This window comes from Phascolarctos cinereus, unplaced genomic scaffold (genome assembly GCF_003287225.1).
Source record: "Phascolarctos cinereus isolate Bilbo 61053 unplaced genomic scaffold, phaCin_HiC Scaffold_5;HRSCAF=322, whole genome shotgun sequence".
Lineage (NCBI taxonomy): Eukaryota > Metazoa > Chordata > Mammalia > Diprotodontia > Phascolarctidae > Phascolarctos > Phascolarctos cinereus.
The window spans coordinates 55,489,263-55,509,225 of record NW_027555958.1 but is presented as its reverse complement, the minus strand read 5'-3'; the positions used below and the strand labels follow the sequence as shown (position 1 = coordinate 55,509,225).

At 38.9% G+C, this 19,963-nt stretch overlaps 1 protein-coding gene across 4 annotated transcripts in view; it reads left to right on the top strand.

Annotated features, from left to right (window-relative positions):
- CTTNBP2NL (CTTNBP2 N-terminal like) overlaps positions 1-19,963 on the top strand; it is a 71,143-nt gene that overhangs the window by 23,807 nt on the left and 27,373 nt on the right. For all 4 annotated transcript variants that reach the window (XM_021001806.2, XM_021001822.2, XM_021001815.2 and 1 more), the window contains one exon: positions 3,504-3,611. In XM_021001806.2, the coding sequence (XP_020857465.1) occupies positions 3,513-3,611 (99 nt within the window). In that variant the 5' untranslated portion in view covers positions 3,504-3,512. The remainder of the gene's footprint in view (positions 1-3,503; positions 3,612-19,963) is intronic.

Below are 19,963 nucleotides of genomic sequence, written 5' to 3'. Positions count from 1 at the left end.
GTACTGTGGTGGGTATTATTATCTTCGTTTTACAGATTAAGAAATTAAACACAAAGTTTGAGTCAGGTTCAAACATAAATTTTTTCTCCTAAGTCTAGTCTCATTTGATAATGGTTGGTTCATGTAGAAATCTTTGATTACCAGATAGTTTCCTGCTGTCTTAGTACTTATACGGGTAGGCAGGTAGTGATTGTTCCATAAATCTGATCCAAAGTGTAAGACCCAGCCTCTTCCCTCTTAGAGTTTATGATATTGTTGTTGCAACAAGACGTGTCCATGTATATAAAAGTTAGATAATGGTGGCTCCAGGTCTGGTTCAGTGTTTTACTGTGTTAAATGTAGATTACTTCCAGTCCTTTCCAGTGTGGTTTTTAACCACCCAAGGATCAATGGGAGCTCATTCCTAGGGTCATAGATCTCATTTCTCCTAGTCTTGTTATGATTTCCTTAGGAGACGGCATAATGCCCTGGACCCCCACCTTAGCTCTGCCAAACACTAGCTGTGTTACTGTGGACTAGTCATTTGACCACCATCTGAATCTCAGTGTCATCAACTATTAAGTGGAAATAATTTTTAAAACCTGCAGTTTATGGATAAGAAACTTGGAGAGGCTTTGGTGACTTGTCCAAGACCACACCACTAATAGCAGCCGAGTGAGCATTTGAGCCAGACCTTTTGATTTCCAGTTCCATTGCTCCCAATTTGGTGGAGTCTGTACCTATGGTAAAACTTCTCATGATGTGCTGGATTCTTTAGTGTAGTCTCATAGTATAATAAGGTTTTGCATTTCTTACAAATTCTATATAGAATTTAATGTTTCATTTATTCATGTTCTCCTGAACCTAATGTCAAGAGTCATATTAAGGAGTCCATGAATCTTTTGTGAACCTCTTAAAGGCACATCAAAATGCAGCTGTTTGTGGATTACTGAAGGATATGTGAACAAGTAAGTTGTGTTGCAGTTTAAAGCAAACTTATGGGAAAGTCAATTAAAAATTGAAAAATTAAAAATAAGGAAAAAAAGTCAATTAAGAATTGAGAGTGAAGGAGGAAAATAGACAGACATTACACTTCTACCTCCTAAAGTAAACTGTCTTACCAAAAGAAGGCCCTTCACAGAGTGTATTGCAGCCTGTGTGTAGTTTGTGGGAAATTAATCTTGTAGAAAGTATAGAATGTCTGCCATACAAGATGCCACTCAGTACACTTCAAAAGGTATAAAGTAGCATGAGGATATGAATTGGTTAGGTCAAATAAATGGTATTGGTCATAGAAAGTCACTTGAAAGCATAAACATTGTGTATTTATTTATTTATGCCTATGATTAAGTATTTGTTACTGTATCCAATTTTATAAAGTAATATTTGACATCTGCCTCAAGTTCATAGGTTGACAGTTTGAAAAAGTGGATAAAGGAGGTGGCCCTTCTCCTTGCCAAGGCCACCCCTCTACGTGCATCCTTGATCATATTCCTCCTGTTTTCTTCAGCAGTTGTCATCACTGCTGTCTAATAATCAGTCTTTCCTCATCTTCCGAGTCTTTCCCTGCTGCCTACAAATATGCCCAGGCTTTCTTCCATTCTTAAAAAACCCTGACTTGAGCCCACCATCCCTTCTAGCAATTGTCCTCTATCTCTCCTGCATTTCTTAGCTAACCTCCCTGAAAAAGCTGTCTGTACTCAATGCCTTCATTTCCTTTCTTCACACTCTGTTCTAAACCCTCTGAGTTCTGAGTTCTGACCACCACCTTCAACTAAAACTACACTCTCTAAAGTAACAATCTCTTAATTGCCAAATCTGAAGGCCTTTTCTCAATCCTTTTTCTTCTTGACCTCTCTGAATCCATGACATTCTCCTGGATACTCTTTCCTCGTGAGTTTCTATGACAATGCCCTCTCTTCATTTTCCTCCAACCTGTCTAAATGTTCTTTCTTAGTTTCCTTTGCTGGATAGCCATCTGTATCATGCCTACTACCTTTGGGTGTCCCCAACACTCTGACCTGGGTCCTGTTCTCATTTCTCTTTACAGTCTCTCACATAACAATCTCAGCAGCTCCCAAAGGCTCATTTTCTACAAAGATGATTCCTAGATCTACATCTCCAATCCTAGTCTCTCCCGTCAGCTCCAGTCCTGAATCATTTATCATGTGATGTCTTATTGATCACTTATTGGACATTTCAAAAAATGTCCCATGGACGTCTCAAACTCCTAATAGACAAAATTGAACTCATTATCTTTCTCCCAAACCTGTCCTTCTAGTCACCCAGTCTCACAACCTCAGTATCATCTCAACTCCTCATTCACCTCATATAACCAATCATTTACTAAATCTTGTCATTTCTTCCTTAGCATCTTCATTCCTTACTCTTCATTCACACAGACACCACCCTAATTCAAGTCCTCATTCCATCTTATCTGGATTTATTGCAACAGCTTCATAACTGATCTTCTTTCCTAAGTCTCTCCCAATTCCAAACAATAGTCCACACAGCTGCCAAAATGATTTTGCCCCAGTGTAAGTCTGACCACACTTCTCTATTCAGTATACTTCTATGGCTCCCTTTACCCCCAGGACTAAACGTAAAGCCTTTTGTTTGGCGTTGAAAATTCTTCACAACCTGAACTTTTCTTTCCTATCCCATCTTCTTATATTCTGCCTCCCTCTCAGTACTATATGATCTAGCTTCATTGACCTACTTGCTGTTCCTTACACATAGCACTCTATCTCCCATCTCCAAGTGTTTTTATTTGCTGTACCCTCCATGCTTGGAAACTTTCCTTCCTCACCTCTACTTCTTAGAATCCTGGCTTTCTTCAGGATTCAGCTCAAGGACCACTTTCTGCAGGAGGCCTTTCCCTCTGTCTAAGGTTGACTTCCATCTACCTTATATGTATCTCTCATGTACCTATTTGTGTAAAATGTAGGTTTCTTAAGGGCAGGGATTTTTTTGTTCTGTTCCGGGTTGAGGGTTTTTTGTTTGTTTGGTTTTTTACCTAGCATTTAGTACAATGCCTAGCACATAGTAAGAGTTTAAAAAATGTTTTTTGATGGACTATTTGAAAAGAAATATTTGTTGTCTGTGTTTAAATTAGAGTATTTGGCTCCAATAAACATATTCCACCCGGTTTCCATCACCAGAGTTTCAACATATCCAGATACTGCTTAAAATTAATAGGCTGGTATCTAGAGCTTAAAAATCACCTCTGGAAAGAGATTTTCCCCTTAGTGCCTACCCAGACCCTCTAAGATATGTATCTGTATATATTTTAGAGAGGAAAAAAAAGTTTTTAATTGCCGTTGTCAGTAGTTTTGGATTCTTGAAGAAAGTGCATTTTCTTCTCTTACTGTATAGTCTTTGACTAAAACCAGAAACCATTCATTGCTATTTCCAAACTAAATGTACTATTCCCCCCGCCAAAGTGTTTTATGTCATCATTGTTATTCTTTTAGTTTGTTTTTTAACCATGCAGTTGATTGCCCTAATGGTTATCTTTATTTTAGGCATTCAGGATGAATCTGGAAAAACTCAGCAAGCCCGAGCTCCTGACCCTCTTCAGCATTCTAGAAGGCGAGCTAGAAGCAAGGGATCTCGTTATTGAAGCTTTAAAGGTATGATCTGAACACTGCAGGGAAGGGCCTGATTCGTTTTTCCTGGTCTGGTGTTAGCAATCTACTTAACCCAAATAGTTGTCTGCTGTAGAGCCCCCAGTGAAGTTCATGATGGGGAAAGTGGGACACGTGGCCATCTCTGAGATGTGACTGCAAGAACTCCCACCCATTTCTTTCCCTACCATGCCTAATTTCTAAAATTCTGCCCTAGAGTTTCATTCCTTTATGTAAAGCTTTGATCCCTACAAAACCCTCTACACCTGGGAGGAGACAATACTTATTAGTCATTTATATCCTATCAATGAGCTTTAAATGTTTTCTGAGTCCATGTTTTAATAAGAGTGAGTAGAAGGGCTGAGTGAATGAGATGATTACCCAAGGGCAACTGAGTAAGGGAAGAAGCAATAAACCAAGGAAAAGTCTAAAAAGGAAAATAAAATAAGAATGCTAAATTCGAGAACTTTCAACTTTGTGTTATGTCTAGCCTACCAATGGCCTTTCCAAGGAAAGGGGAGGAGGGAATAAGTATTATTAAGCACCTGCTGTGTGCTGGGCCGTGCACTGAGTGCTTTATATTTATCTCATTTTATTCTCACAATAAGCCTGGGAAGTAGGTGCTATTCCTCCTTTTACACTGGAGGAAACTGAGGCAGACAGAGGTGAAGTGAATTGCCCAAGGACACAGAGCTTGTAAGTGCCTGGTCTTCCCTAGCTCCAGGCCCAGCCCTTTATCTATTGTGCCACCAGCTGCTTCGTTGGTACAGTTTATCTTGTTAAGTAGTAGAAACACTGGCTATTGAGTCTGAGGAGCTGGGTCTGAACCCCATAGCCGCTATTCGGTAGCATCATATAGTAGAAATTCAGTTTTGTTCAGTACTCGGGAGAAAGAGCTGGATTTATAGTCCGAGGTCCTGTTGAGTTTGGATTCCCGATTCCCCTGCGTTGGCTTTCATCTCGAGTACGGAGTGTCACAGACTTAGACCGGGAAGGGATCATCTGGGCTAGTGCCCTTGTTTGAAAGAGGAGAAAACTGGAGATGAGGTCACATGACTTGCCCAGGGTCACATAGGTATAAGTGGCAGAGCTAGCATTTGAACTCAGGTCCTCTGACTCAAAATCTAGCATTCCCTTCCAGTTCTGAATTGTGTGAAATTTGTAATGACCTGGATCTTTAAGTTATTATTAAAAACTATATGAAAATCAGGTTGTCACAATGTTGCAGTTATTTTTAATGTAGCCAAAATTATTCTTATTAAGTAAAAGGTGCATTTCTATCAGTCTTCCACTTACATTCACTACTCACTGTCCTTTCAAAGATTCTTTATAGTGACAAAAATTATTCCCTCTCTCTTGCCTGAGCAGAAAACACTGGCCACTCGATATGAGGCCATTCCCAAAACAGTAGTGTTCCTTTTCCTTAACCTTCCTCTTCAGCCCCCTCCCACACTGGATAGTTTAGGATTGAGGGGTGCAGTTTAACTGTGGTTGTGTGATCCTTTCCTGGATTACTCTAAAATTACAAGCCTGATAAAAATAAAATCCACTTCTATACTTCTGTATTCTGATATATTTGGAATGAGTTGTTAATTTATGGCTTTTAAGACTGGGTGGAAATGCCTATAGGCAGCTATTATTACAAGTCTAAAAGCTTAATAGTAATCCTGTGAGTAATTTCAATGCAATTAGATGCCTTTCAGTGTTGCTAATTTTTGCAAAACATTGCTCCCTCTTTATTTTCATATTTATTTGTGTAATTGTTTTTACAGTAATTCATCGTAGTCCCATTTCTGTATAAGTTCATGGAGCAATGTCTTAATTGGTGGCACTTTTGTTAGAGTAATTCGTCAATTTTAGAAAACTGTCCTGTTTCTCTTCTTTCTCTACCTGCCATCTACCTTCAATCATGTTTCCCATGACTCCATTTTGAATTATATAGATGAGTTTTCATTTGATCCATGCCATTATTTTTAATAATATATAATAGCTAATGTTTATATAGCACGTACTATGTACCACCTAGCATACTAAGTGCCTTACAATTTTTACCTCATTTGATCTTCAAAACAACCCTGGGAAGAAGATACTATTATTATCTTCATTGTACGGATGAGGAAACTAAGGCAAAGAGGTTGAGTGACTTGCCCAAGGCCATGCTACTAGTTAATAGTCTGAGGCCTGATTTCAGCTCGGGTGTTCCTGACTCCCCGCCTGGCGTTCTCTCCACTGCATCACCAGCTGCCACAGCTACACAAACTGACCCTCCTTAGATGCTCGCTATTGACTATAGCACAGCCTGCATCTGTTGGAAGAGCACTGAGTTAGGAGAACTGGTTTCCATTCTGTGCTCTGTCTACATGTCCCCCCAGGTCCCAGACACTCCCAGGCTGTTTAACCTGAGGCAAGCCCTCCTCCCTCTCTGGGCTGGTTTCTTCATCTCTAAAGTGAACTGGTTTAGAGAGTAGGACCCTTCCAGCCCATGTGGCCCAATGGCCCCATACAACCTACTGTTCTCTTTGTATTCTTCTTCCCCTCTCTTCCCTCCCCTCCCTCCACACATGGTGCCTCACAAAGCACTCTCTACCCAGTGGGCACTTAATCAGTGTCTTTGATTCACTGATAACTGGCCAAAGCTTTATTTAGAAGGGCAGCTCAGGACACACCTACCCTGCTCTGTTTCCCTCTGGACCCACTTACCCAGGATCATGAACTACCCCCATCCCACTGCCACCTGATGCCATCCCACCCCCACCCCCCCAGTTCTCCCCACCCACACTATTTTTCTTCCATGGGAACGTGGTTGGTGGTGGTATCAATAATGACTTAGAAGAAAAGTGGACGGAGAGGGCTAAGATTTTATCTCCTGAGTCCCATTTCTCAAATTCATCCTCTGCTGAAGCTGCTGTTCAGTTCCAGGAGCCAACACTAGTGGTTTAGAGCTTGGGGGTTTCTGAGCACTACAGTAGAGGTTCCTGTTCCTTCTCTCCCACTGCTCTTCCCCCAACCCAAGTCTAAACTGGGGCTTATTTACTTATTTTCCCATAAAATACATTGTTATGGAAAGTGGGTAAGTTCAAGTACATGACATGTTAAGTAGGTTTATGCAGCTTGGCCTGCCAGTCTAACCACCATTTATAACACTATTTCTGTTGCAAAACTGAAATCTTATTTCAAACAACTAAACTGCAAATGAACTTTTCCATGGCAGTCTTTTTAAGTTGTGGCCTGCCTCCACTTAGGCAGTATAAAGGATGAGTTTGCTTCTATTAAAACTGTCCCCATAGAATCTCTTGTTTTGCACCATTTAACAAACATATAACTAAACCTAAAAAGCCATGGCAAATAAGGGTGTATTTGTCTACTCTCAATGGCTGCTGTAATACTTCAAGGCTTTACAAAGAGTTAAGTTTTACAGCCTGTTCTTATATGTTGTACTATACCCTGTTTTCTGGTTCTTGTGTTAATAAGCTCAGTTGCTTATTACCAATGTTTTTCCAAAAGATTTAGAGTGGGGGTGGAGGGTGCAGTACATAAATCCAGTGTTATTTACCATAGGCAACTTCTGACAAGTTGAAAGAACAACTAGAGAAGCCATAGCTATAATTAAGGGAACATTTTTCTCCAAGATCCCATTCAGTGGCATACACAAGTGGTGGATTTAGTCTGCGCATGCTGCCTGGAGGTGATAACTTTATCTTCCCAGGCTTAAGGCAAAATGAATAGCTTTACCAGAAGGGGCACATCTTGAAACACTATTATTAGATAAAACAGCGAACAACTGGATTCGAAGTCTCAGTCCCAGCAGAAAGACAACTGCCATACCAGATTCTTTGAGTTGAAATGAGATCTGACTTAAGTTTTTGCCATATTTATTCCTCAGTCCATTTCTACTGATGTATTTGTCAGACTTCTCAGAATCTTTGTGGTTCTTTACTCTTTTCTTTCTTGCTTGACATTCTCTTTAATTCATATAGGAAGATTGCTTGCTAAAAATCTTAATTCACCCTGCATATCTACAACTACTTTTCTTTCAGGAGACCTTGGGATTTATTTTTGCCTCCTCATTTTTAACCTGATTTTTCCACGTGTGGAATCTATTCCCCATTTTGTCTTCCAATTCTGAACAAAACCACCGTTAGAGACCAGACTGTTCTGTTGATTCTAGATGAATAATGAGCCATGTTGGGAAGGCTTGAATTTACCAGAGGCAGTCTACGAAGTTACCGCAGCATGCAAACAGAACCCCAGCTACAAAGTTCCATTTGTAAAATGGCTTCATTCATTTCTCCAGCTTCCTAGGCAGTGCCAGGTCTCATCTACCCTCCTTCCCTAACCCCTTTTTTTTTCCTCTTCGAAATATAACAAAAATGCCCTTACCTTTCTGTTGCAGTTATCACTGCTTTGGCAGCTTGCTTTTCATGAAACTTGCAAATTCCATAGTAGTCAGGTTTTCTCAGTGTTCAAGTCTTAACTGTTCTGTTGGCCATGGGTTTTCTATCCATAATTGAACTGTTTGAGATTTTTCTTATAAAGAAGTATTATTCCATTTTGTAAGAGCTCATTTTTTTTTTAGGTCCTGTTCATTTAAGTGTAACATCTCCCACTACAGGATGTCCCACCACAAGAAATCTCACTGTTACAGAAATAGAGCAGGAGGCCGCTCAAAAAAAAAATGCCCTTAACTTGCTCTATTAAATCCTGCTAAATCCAGTAAATTATTTTCTACCATGGTCTGTGACACACGCTTCACAGAAAGATGAAAACATTTCAGAGAAATCAGCATTATTTTGAAGTCAAGAGAAGCAAGTGGACTTGACAGTTTAAAAAAATCAGAGTAGTTTCTTTTTACCTGCCTTAGTTGTGTTGTTTTCTGCACTCCTTAATTGTGATGCAGAATCACTTTTGCAGTATACAAAGTGGCTTCTATACTAGTTACCAGTTCAGTTAAGAAGAATTCCTTGAATTACTTCTGCAACAACACACAGAAAAATTTTACAGCCTCTGAAATGATGTTAATTAACATAAGCAGTGAATTCCTATACTCTGAATTAATACAGGCATTGTCCTTCTTTAAGTCAAAACTTTATTGCTTTTGATCAGTACCTGGCCATTGCAAAGCTTCTAAAAGAGAGGATAGGTACATGGTGATGTTAAAAAAAAGTTAAGGTTTTAGACAAAAGTGTTAAAATGAGTGAATGTGAATATGTTTAAGAGTTCAGAATTAAATTCAAGAAATCAGTATCAAAATAATACACCATTGTGTTTATGTAAGTATAGAGTCTAAAATAACTTCGGTTCTGATTTTTGAGACAATGCAAAAGAGACTATATAGTCTGACAGCAAGAAATTTATCTTTGGAGTAGTTCTTGATTAGTTCTTTTTCAATACCTTTCTGAATAATGATGATGGCTGACCTTTCACCTTACAGCTTGCAAAGTACTTTACAGGTAGTACAAGTAATATTATCCCCATTTTGCAGACAAGGGAACTAAAACAAAAAAAGTAAATGCCTCAACAAAGGTCACACGTGAAATAAGTGGCCAGGATGTGAACCCAGGTCTCCTGCCTCAAACCTAGTGTTCTTTCCAGGATACCTCAAAAGAAATTTCAGGAATGGTTCCAGAAACATTCACTCAGGAACTCTACAAATATAGCCATTGGAATAGAAGAATCTGAGAGACATTTTTTTATATTCATGAGCATCGTCCTCAGGCATAGATCTTCTGGTGTCACTCCTCTACCCAAAATGCCTACTCCATGAAGCAATAAAAGTCCCTGCTTAATTATCAAAGAATTTTTGAACAGTTAGGCAACCGCTAGTGGGGTCAGAAACATTTCACTGTGACTCCTAGGCTTTTACTGAATGTAACATTTCTCATTCCTGCCCTCTCTAAGGGAAGCTGATACATTCAAATCTGGATTTATTTTAAAAACATAAATTTTATGGTGAGAATTTTCCTTTAAGAACCTTTGTGGTACAGCAGATAATGAACCAACCTTGGAATCAAGAAACCTGAGTTCTGCTGCTGCCTTTGATGCATACTAGTGTGTGACCTTGGGCAAGTCAGCCTCCCATGTAACTCTGTAAAACTCTTAAGGACAGATGAGTTGCTGATCTGCAATGGTGAGAGGAGTTTCCATGCCCAGGAGTTCCACTCATAGATGAAATCATAGGTGCAGACCAAAAAAAAAATTATACACATGCATATATACGTACGTACTGAAGGATTCACTGTAGAGTTCCTTCATATATTAAGCTTCCAAGTAGATGTACAGTGATAGAAATGTGCTCACGCAACTTTAAACCTGAAAGGGGATTTAGAGGTCAGTATTTGGATCTATAAAACTTTGATTACAGATAACTTTTAAAAAGCACAACACTTATAAAGCAACATAATACACTGATGTTCATTAGAAGGACTTATACATGGCATTATCTTACAGCGGTGGTGGATTTGAATTCACCCATCCACACTCCCTCCACAGCCCTCTTTGTGACCAAAAGTACTTAAACATGGATACATAGGTGTACATTGTGTGTGCGTGTGTGCATGTGTGTCTGTGTCTGTATGTGACAGCTGGCTTAGGGTTAAGGGTGCAGTCTGCAGCCATGAAACAGATGTTATGATAGATTTCTCTTCTTAAAAAACAGGAAATTCTGAGGACAGTGAAAAAGCATTTTCAGTAGAATATTTTTTTCCTGGTTGTGCTGCCTAGAAGAGAACTTGAACCCCTTTCCTTCCCCAACTGGCTTTTCCCAGAGCAGCTGATACAATGCAGCAGGTCTTCCAGCTGCAGTTTGCTGCTTGTTCCTAGAAGAGTGACTCTCTATGCCACATGGTCGATTTGGCTTTCGTGTTGGCAGGCAAGCAGACCCCTTCTGAAGGCTTTTATGTTTGCTTGAAGAAAAAATTCACAAAGTTGCTTAGTTTCAAAGTTGGAAAGTATTTGAGAAGCAGAAAATTTATGACTACGATGGAAGCAGGCATTTGGATCTTAGGCAGAAGGACTTTCAACTAATAATATATTTCTTTTAGATTTCCGTATATTACTTAATTCCAGTCATTTGAGTTTGTCTTACTGAGCAAGTAGATATTCAGTTGTAGTCATTTAAGAGTATTTTTCTGTTAAGATTGCTAAAATATTTTGTTATAAACATGAAAGTATAAAAAAAAAATTATGCAGATCCTGTTTTGCCTTTAAGATGATTTCAGCAGCTTTAATGCCCCATTCCATTTTAGTGATGTGTAGTTTCCATCAGAAAAAAAGGCAAGTGGGCAGCTAGGTGGCACAGTGGATAGAGCACTGGCCCTGGAGTTAGGAGGACCTGAGTTCAAATCCGGCCTCAGACACATAACACATAATGTAAAGGGTTGGTTTTTATACTGAAAGGATGAAACCATTTAAATTGATTTTTTAAAAATAAGTATACCTGGAATCACAGAATGTTAGCATCAAAAGAGAGGACCTTACTGCTCATCTATTCCACACCTCTAGTTTTTCAGATGAGAAACCTGAGTCTTAGAGACATTAATAGGAAAGGAATTAGGTACAGGAAGAAGAATACAGCACATGAGTCAAAGGTTTGAGCTCAAGGCCTAGCTCTGATCACTTATTAATTTACTCAGCAAGCATCTTAGTAGATGCACCTACTGTGTGCTGGGTGCTCTGCTGAAGCTACACAGACAACAGTGAGTGTCCGCTTTCCCTGAGAAACCAACATTTTACTGGCTACTGTGTGGGTACAAGATAAAAACAAGGTTGTATGTCTGTCGAATGAGACTATATGGTGAAATTGTGTGACTGCAGGTTAAGTCACCTGAGTCTGTTTTCTCATCTGATAAGTGGAGATGACAGGACCATATGATCCTATCTCGCAGGTATGCAGTAATGAAAACACTTTGTAAAACCTAAAGTAATAGCTTAAAAAGCTGTCATTACCCTCATTGCCCAGTCTCACAGTGAGCTTGTGGCAGAATCCTCCCATCAGAGAGACTGGAAGAAGTTTTACATTTTACATTTACATTTTACGTAGGATGACCTCTAAAATTCCATCCAAGCCAGAACTCTTAATGATGATTCTCTTATGATCCATAAGAATTAGTCAGTATTGATCAAAATATACTGATTTCCTGCTTAGAAAATAGTATTTTTCAGCATCTTAGTCTGAGCATCATCAGTACAAGGAGGGCATGGAAAGGATGCAAAATCCTTGGGATTCAGGAGACCCAAGTGACACTTTAGTAGCCACGTCATTCCTCACCTTGTTGAAGCTTGCTTTCCTGATTTGTAAAAATGAGGAGGGGAGTCTGTGGACTACATTCCTCACAGAGCTGCAAGGAAAATGCTTCCTAAACCTTAAAACACTATTTCAGTGAGTTGTTATACATTTGTTGGAGACATTTGTCTTATTTCTAACTTTACATCAAAAATTCTATTCAGAGCCCCTCTACACATAAAATTGTTGTAGGATCACAGAAACCATGGGAGACAAAGCACCTTTTAATACTGTGTCTCTGGTGCATTTTGCTGCTCTTGTTCCCTGTCAAGCACAAGTAATGTTTAGTAGTGTTTATACAATTTAACTAAATTGGATGTTTGGTCTTTATGTGATACTTTGAAAGATGATTTGACTAAAAGTCTTCAAAATAAACTAAAGCTATTTTTACCCTATAGAGACTGACATGTCACTGTTCTTAAAACTATTTACCATTCTTATTTCCAAAAATGAGAACATAGAATCTAAAATGTTAAAATAATATTTTCTTTAAAAATCTAAAACTGAAATTTATTTGCCTCTAAAAACACCAGACAGGAAGCCTAAATTTTTCACACTGCCTGTTGGCGATGGTAGGGTTATGTGTATGTGGGAAGACTGGAAAGAAGTCATATTTAATAGTATGTAGATTTTTTCCAGAAAACACTTTATAGTATATTTTTTTTTCGTTGAACTTGTTCTTCCCTCAGCAGCCTTTTATTGAAGAAAAAAAAAGTGAGTGGCTGTAGTCTGTAATAGCTTGTACAAGATACTGACAAAATCCCATTAAAATCAAGGTTTTCTGTGTAACAGACCTATTTTCATTTTCCAGAGTGTGGCCAATAGTAACAGTTATATTGATCTCATTATAGAAAATCCTGTCAAAGGAATGACCCTATACAGCGATGGTTTTTCAGGCCCAATTATGTGGTATTTCTATCATGGCAGGGAAAGTAAAGCCAATCTGAGCTATAGCTGGGTGCTTCGTGGTGTGGTTTGTTCTGCCATCAAGTTGAAAGTATCATTTCCTTCTCAAACAACTAAATTTTGTCCTGGAAATTTTACTCAAATTTACCTGAACTAGGAGACAGAATAATGCATCAGAATATCAAGGGGTTTGGAAGAAGAGAGTGAAGTCATAAGATCTTCAGATTAGCTGAAAGGGACCTGAGAGTTCATGTAGTCTAACCCTCTCATTTACAGATGAAAAGCTGAGGCCCTGAGTGGTTGAAGTAACCTGCCCAGGCCACACAGGTAGTAAGTAACAGCTTTAGAATTTGAACTATCATCCTCTAACTCCAAACTCAACACTTTTTTCCAATTGTGAATGTTACTCTTGACACAGGGTCTCAGCTTGATTTCTCCAGGTCCTGCAGGCTAGGGTTGTGATTTCCAGCAGCGTAATCATAACCAAATTGCATTACAACAAAATAATTTTAATATTGGGTAGAGTTGCAGGAAGACCTTAGAAGTTCCTTTGTAAGGTGGCTGTTTGGAACTGATATTTTCCCATATAAACAACTGTATAAAGGTTAAACTCTCAAAGCAAATCAAATGGGGCTGTTTAACCAATAACATAGCAGAACTGTAGAACCTAATCACCAGTTATAATATCGTCTATATGGAAAATGCATTCTGAGTTCCAACTAGTAAGAACATTTTTTTCTTTCCTCTATCTCCCTCAGACTGGCCTGAATTCTTAGGATTAGGGTACCCTGGTAATGAGAACTTCTACTGTGGTGAATGAGAATGAGCTTTTGAGAAGGTCAGCTGGCAGCTTCCTGGAAAGCCGTTGAGATTGGGGGAGCTGGTGGGGAGTAAAGATATTTGAAAGTGCTAAGAAATCAAGTCTGTTGTACTGTTGGGATTCTTTGAAGGCACAATCAACCCTGGAAAATGGAAGGACTTTGGGGGAAAGGAAGCAGAGGACATCACAGGAGGAAACAACTCTAAGAAATACAAGTCACTTGTAAATCAGGTGCTTAATATGATTTTACTTACATTTAAGTGATTTACTTGTTCCTGGATGAAGACAGGCTGCCAACATACCCCCCAACAGGCCAGGTTCAATACCTATACTTTATAGCAGAAGGATTTTGTGCATGTGCTCTGAGCTCCTTAATAACAAAAAGTGGTTTTTGTCTTTCTTTGTACCCCCAAGAGCTTAGCACTGTGCTTGTCACACAGTGAATGCTTAATAAGTGCTTGTTGAGGGGACAGCTAGGTGGCAAAGTGGATAGAGCACCAGCCCTGAAGTCAGGAAGACCTGAGTTCGAATGCGGCCTCAGACCAAACGCTTAACACTTACTGACTGTGTGATCCGGGCAAGTCACTTAACCCCAACTGCCTAAAAATAAAAAAGTTAAGTAAGTGCTTGTTGGTTTGACTTATTCAGGGATTAAACTCCTCTTTTGAATGCAGAAAAGCAGTGGACCCTGTATATGACAGCTATTTCCTAAAAATAATCAGTTCGATGATGTATCTGTCAGCTGATTTCCTTCCAACCTTTTGTCACTCTTTCTTTTTTCATATCACAAACTGCTGCAGTGGGGAACGGGGTGGGGAAAGGGGATACGAGAGTGAAGGTGCCAAGAGAGTAAGCAAATCCTTCATTTAACTGATATCTGCCTGTCAGTTCTGTTTTTCTAATGTCTGTTGGAAAGAAAAGAGAAGCTTAATTTGCAGAATGATAGCTAAAGAACATACAGTTCTCCAAAAATTGAAGAGGAACCTTAGTGCGGATCATGCTGGTGGGGAGTTTTGTTTCATTTATTCAGTTGGAAACTAAAATAGTTTAAAAATGGAAATGGCTTATTCCTCTTCTTTTCATTTCCTCTTGTGACTTATATCTTCCTGACATGTTTTAGTCTTGAGATTTGGGCTTAATCAGAGATTACTTCCAACTCCCTGTCTCCCCCACCCCATAAAGAAAAGAACTATAAAGTAAGGCTAGGGTTGCTTCTAAAATCCTAGCCAGTAAAACCTTCCAGAGCATTTCAGTAAAACCAGTTGTTGAGGATGATTTGGAGGACAAGAGGAAATGCCTTATGTTATTGCCTAAACCCTTTAGTGAAAGGGGGCATTTAGAAAAGTAAGCCAGAGATTTCATGTGTGGGAAATACTCAGCATAGAAAAGGCCTTACTTAGCAATCCCAAGGGAAAACAGGAGCTTTTCCCCAGCAGAGAGGCACTTTGTCTGCTTATCTTTGATTCTTCCCTACCCCAATAGCTAAATGTCTCACAACTTCCAATTAGAAATTTCCATACAGAAAAGCTAAATTATTCTCTTTCAAAACAGGCTTTCAGTCATCTCTGGTGCAGATTGAACAAAGCAGGCCAGTTAAACTATATGCTTGAACAACTACTAAATGGAAAATAAAGAGTTTTTTTATTACCACACAAAGGCGGATAGCCCTTCTAAATATTTCTTCTATTGTCAGTTTGGTTTCCCTTTCCATAATTTTCTTCATCTTACTTAAATGTACTTTTCTGCCTCATAAAGTCATCACCCAGTAATGAACTTTAAAAAGTATAAATATTAAGGAAGGCTTGCATTTATGTTTTTTAGAACTTAATTGAGTATAAAATGGGGAAGATGTGGTTAGACAGTGTTTCATGTGAATCAGACTTGAGAGGGGAATGAGGGGAATAGTTATAGTTGGCAGAAACTTTCTGAGTCAAGAGTATGCTGTCACTGCCAAAAAGGTTACTGTGATATTAGACGCCGCATTAATAGAATAGGGCAGCTAGGTGGCACAGTGGATAGAATGCCAGGCCTGGAATCAGGAAGACTCATTGACCTCGGTTCAAGTCTGACCTCAGACACTTATTAGCAGTGTGACCCTGGTCAAGTCACTTAACCTTGTTTGCCTCAGTTTCCTTATCTGTAAAACGAGCTAGAAAAGGAAATGGCAAAACACTCCAGTATCTCTACCAAGAAAACCCCAAATGGGGTCATGAAGAGTCGGACAGGACTGAACAATGATCATCCCATGCTATTCTGGGTTAGACCATACATGGAGTTTTTGTATTCCATTCTGGGCACACATTTAAAGAGAGTGATAGCCTGAGCTATCAATGGAGCAACAGAAGAAGACTCCGAGAATGATAAAGGGACTAGAAACCAAGCTATTATCTAAGTGTTGGTTAAAAGAAGGGGGGATAGTTAGCCTGTAGAAAAAGAGGGCATGGTAAGAGATGATAGATATCTTCAAATATTTGAAGACTTATTTTATGGGAAATAAATTTCACTTGTTTTCCATTGCTCTACAGGAGAAAACTAAGACCAATGTATAAAAGTGATAGGGAAGCATATTTTAGTTCACTGTGGTAAAAAGCTTCCTAAGAATTAGACCATCAATGGATTGTACTGACCCCTGAGGTAGTTAATGCCTATCCTGTCGTTGAAGATGTGGATGACCCTCAATTGGAGATACTGTGATACAGAACTTCTAAAACTTTTGGGGGGGGTCTTGGACCCCCTTGGCAGTCTAGTGAAGTCTGTGCACCCCTTCTTTCAGAAGAATGTTTTTAAATGCAGAAATGAAATACATAGGATTATAATCTATATAGGAATACAACTTATATTGAAATATAGTTATCAAAAGATTTTAAAAGAAACAAATTCTTGGATGCCAAGTTAAGAACATTTATTGTAGGAGTTTATCTTCTAGGCAGCAGTTAAACTAGATGATCCTAGCTTTTTCATTACTGAAATAAGGCATGACTTTTTTTTTTCTTTTTTGCTCTAGACGTGTGATTTCATCAGTCTTAGGAACCTCTCCAACAATGCAGATAAGCAACTCACTTTTTATTTTTATTTAGTTATTTATTTTTTTGCTAGGCAGTGGGGGTAAGTGACTTGTCCAGGGTCACACAGCTAGTAAGTGTCAAGTGTCTGAGGCCGAAAGCAACTCATTTTTCACTTAGTCTTAGAAAGTTGCCTGAGATACTGAGAAGTTAAGTAATTTGCCCATAGTTGCACAGTCATTATGAGTCACCTGCCTACATCTCCTAGACAGAGCTTAATAGCAGTTGCTGATTAAAGGGCAAAAGCTCAGATTTCTTCCTGATTTCTTAATGCCAGAAGTCTGAATTTTTGTGGCTAGTAAGTACAGAAATTGATCACATTTAATATATTACTTGATTTCTAGTCCCTTCGCCATTCCGGGAGTCTTCTTCCGTTGCTCCATTGATAGCTCAGGCTACCAGTGTTTTTCCTAGACTGATGATGGTATAACTTGAAAATCTTCACAAAGATTTGCAGCCTCACAGTTTAATTGCTGTTCCCTTCCCTTTTTAACTTTTCTTGGTGTCTAGTGTTTTAAACTTAATGTCATTGACATATGCAAAGAGATAGAGACTGTAGATTTAGAGCAGGAAAGAACCTGAAAGGTCATCGGGTCCACCCCCCTCATTTTTACAGATGTGGAAATTGAGGCCCAGGTAGGTTCAGTGACTTGCCGAAAGTCACACCAGTCGTATAGAGGAGAGCAGGGATTCCAAACTGTTGGGTCCTCTGCTTCCAAATCCAGCACTGTTTCCACTGACGTCCTTGATAGCTCTAGTTCTTTTACTGTTGATCATTCAGAATCAGTGATGATACTTTTTACCAAGCCCAGGGAAGAACAATTTGTTCTTCAGGCAGGAAATTGCTGTTTTGTCTTTGTTACAACATTTGTAGTGTGCTGATGCCAAAGAGTTGGGATATGTGGCTTTGTTCACTCTGTATCTGCGTTCATCCCCAAAATCAAAGACCATACTTGTTTGCCTTGCAAATGATGACCTTTTACTTCCTTACCTCAGTGTCTCTTTCTATCAAATTGAGATGCGGTCATCCCCCTGATTACCAAATCACTTGTAAAGATTGCCTTATGATCTTCAGATGAAACTACCCTACTGTAATTATTACTTTGTTTCTCTTCATCTATCTGGATTTCAAACAGTGGGTTTAAATTAAGGTATTGCTTTCAAGGCTTTAGCTGAGGGCTTCTTTTGGCACCTGTCTCAATTTTACATATCCTCTGTCTAATTTTTTTATATTTTATATTTTTTTCTCCCTTTTGGGCTCTTTATGCACTGATTTTTAGCTTTCACAGAATCTTCAATGTCTAATTTTTTTTCCCTTGGCTGCTTCCCAGAAAGATAACTACTGGCTCTTTTCCTTGCAGAAATTTCCCTGCCAGTTCCTGATCCCTTCCCCTCTGGCAGCCTCTTTTATTCCCGTTATATGTAATTTTAACTCCTACATGAATTATTGGAGATGTCCAATAGGGAGCTGCATACCACACCCTCAGACACTAACGCAAACCTTTTGCATAGTGACACAAATGTCTGGACAAGAATCAACTTTTTAGAGATTCTTCATCCTCATGTTCCTATTCTTGTCCCTGCCAAAACTAGGCTTCCCTACTTGTGTTTCAGCTACTTCATGGAAATAGGAGAGCACCAGACTTTCCCACTTCCTCTTCTGTTCCACCCCTAACCCTTCTTCTTTATCCTCATCTGAAGTCCAGCACATATTCACAAGTAGATTGGTTCTCTTTTTTGCTATAAAGTTGAGGAAAATCTAAGGTAGGGGTTATTTAGACCAAAAGTCAACCTAGCAGAATGGGTATAGTGCTGGGCTTAGAGTCTGGAAAACCAGAGTTCTTGCCTGCAACACTTTCCAGGTCTTGAATTATGTCATTCCTTCATCTCTGAATCTGTTTGCTCATGGAGGAGAATACCTATAGTAACTACCTCATGGCATCATAGACCTACAACTGGAAGGGAATTCAGAGACCATCTAATGCAATCAGTGAATTAAATAATGAATGTTAAACGCCTTGTAAACTTTAAATCACTATATAAATGCCAGTAGTTGTTGTTATTATCACTGTTATTGTGATTACAGTTAATGGTGCCTTAGTCAAGTTCAGCTTGACCGAGTTCAAAGTGCTGAGATAGCTGGAATAATATTTGTTTTTTGCTTACTTTTGGACTGAACCAATATAATAAAAATCATGCTATAATCTAATGGCCAAGATTAGCCCTGAAGAAGAGAAAATGAACTCCCCTCCTTTCATTAGACAGTTATGGAACTGTCGGTGTGGAATATTGCGTACTGTATCAGTCCTAGTTGATGGCTTGGTTAGCTTCACAAAACTGCTTTTATTTTCTCTTTCTTTTTATTTTTTGCTACAAGGGATGGATGTCGCTCCTTGGATAGGGGAGTTGGTAGGATATATGTGCAAGTGAAAGTTGTAAAAACAAATTATATCAATTAAAATAGAAAAAAAATTAATGGGAAAGTAGATCCATGGAACAGACTAGAGAAACAGGAATCAGAAACAATCTAACTCAATAAACCAGTGCTTGATAAACCTGATGAATATCTTGGGAAAGAATTCCCTATTTTACAAGAACTTCTGGGAAAATGAGAGCAGTTTGGCAGGAATTAGGTTTCAAACAAAAGCTTGTACCACAAGAAGCCCAAAGTGGATATGCAGCTTGGATATAAAAGGCCACATAAAAAAATTAGGCTAGGAGATCAGGTGTCTTTTATAGCTATGACTAAGGGGAGATCTCCAAACACTATAGACATAACAAAAGACAAAATAAGTAGTTTTGATTACATTAAATTGAAAAGCTTTTGCACAAACAAAACTGATGCAGCTGAGGGTAAGAAGAGAAATTCATCAGAGGGAATAACAATTTGTATCGTATCTCTGAGAAGCATCTGATATCCAAGATTTTTAAAGGATTAACAGATATATAAGACCAAGAGCCATTTCCCATGGATAGGCAGCCAGAGGATGTGAATAGAAAGTTCTCAAGAACTATAAACTGTTAACAGCCATGTGAAAGGTTATTCCACAGTTAATGAAAAAGGCAAATTGAAACAGTTCTTATGTTTCACCTCACATCCGTCAAATTGATAACGATGACAAGAGATAGAAATGATTGTTGTTGGAGAAGCTATGAAAAACTAGTCAATAATCAGCATTTATTAAGTGCCTACTATGTGACCGGCACTGTGCTGTGGGTTACAAAGAAAGGCAAAAGACAGTGCCCACCCTCAGGATTAAATGGGAATGACACCATCCAAACATCTGTG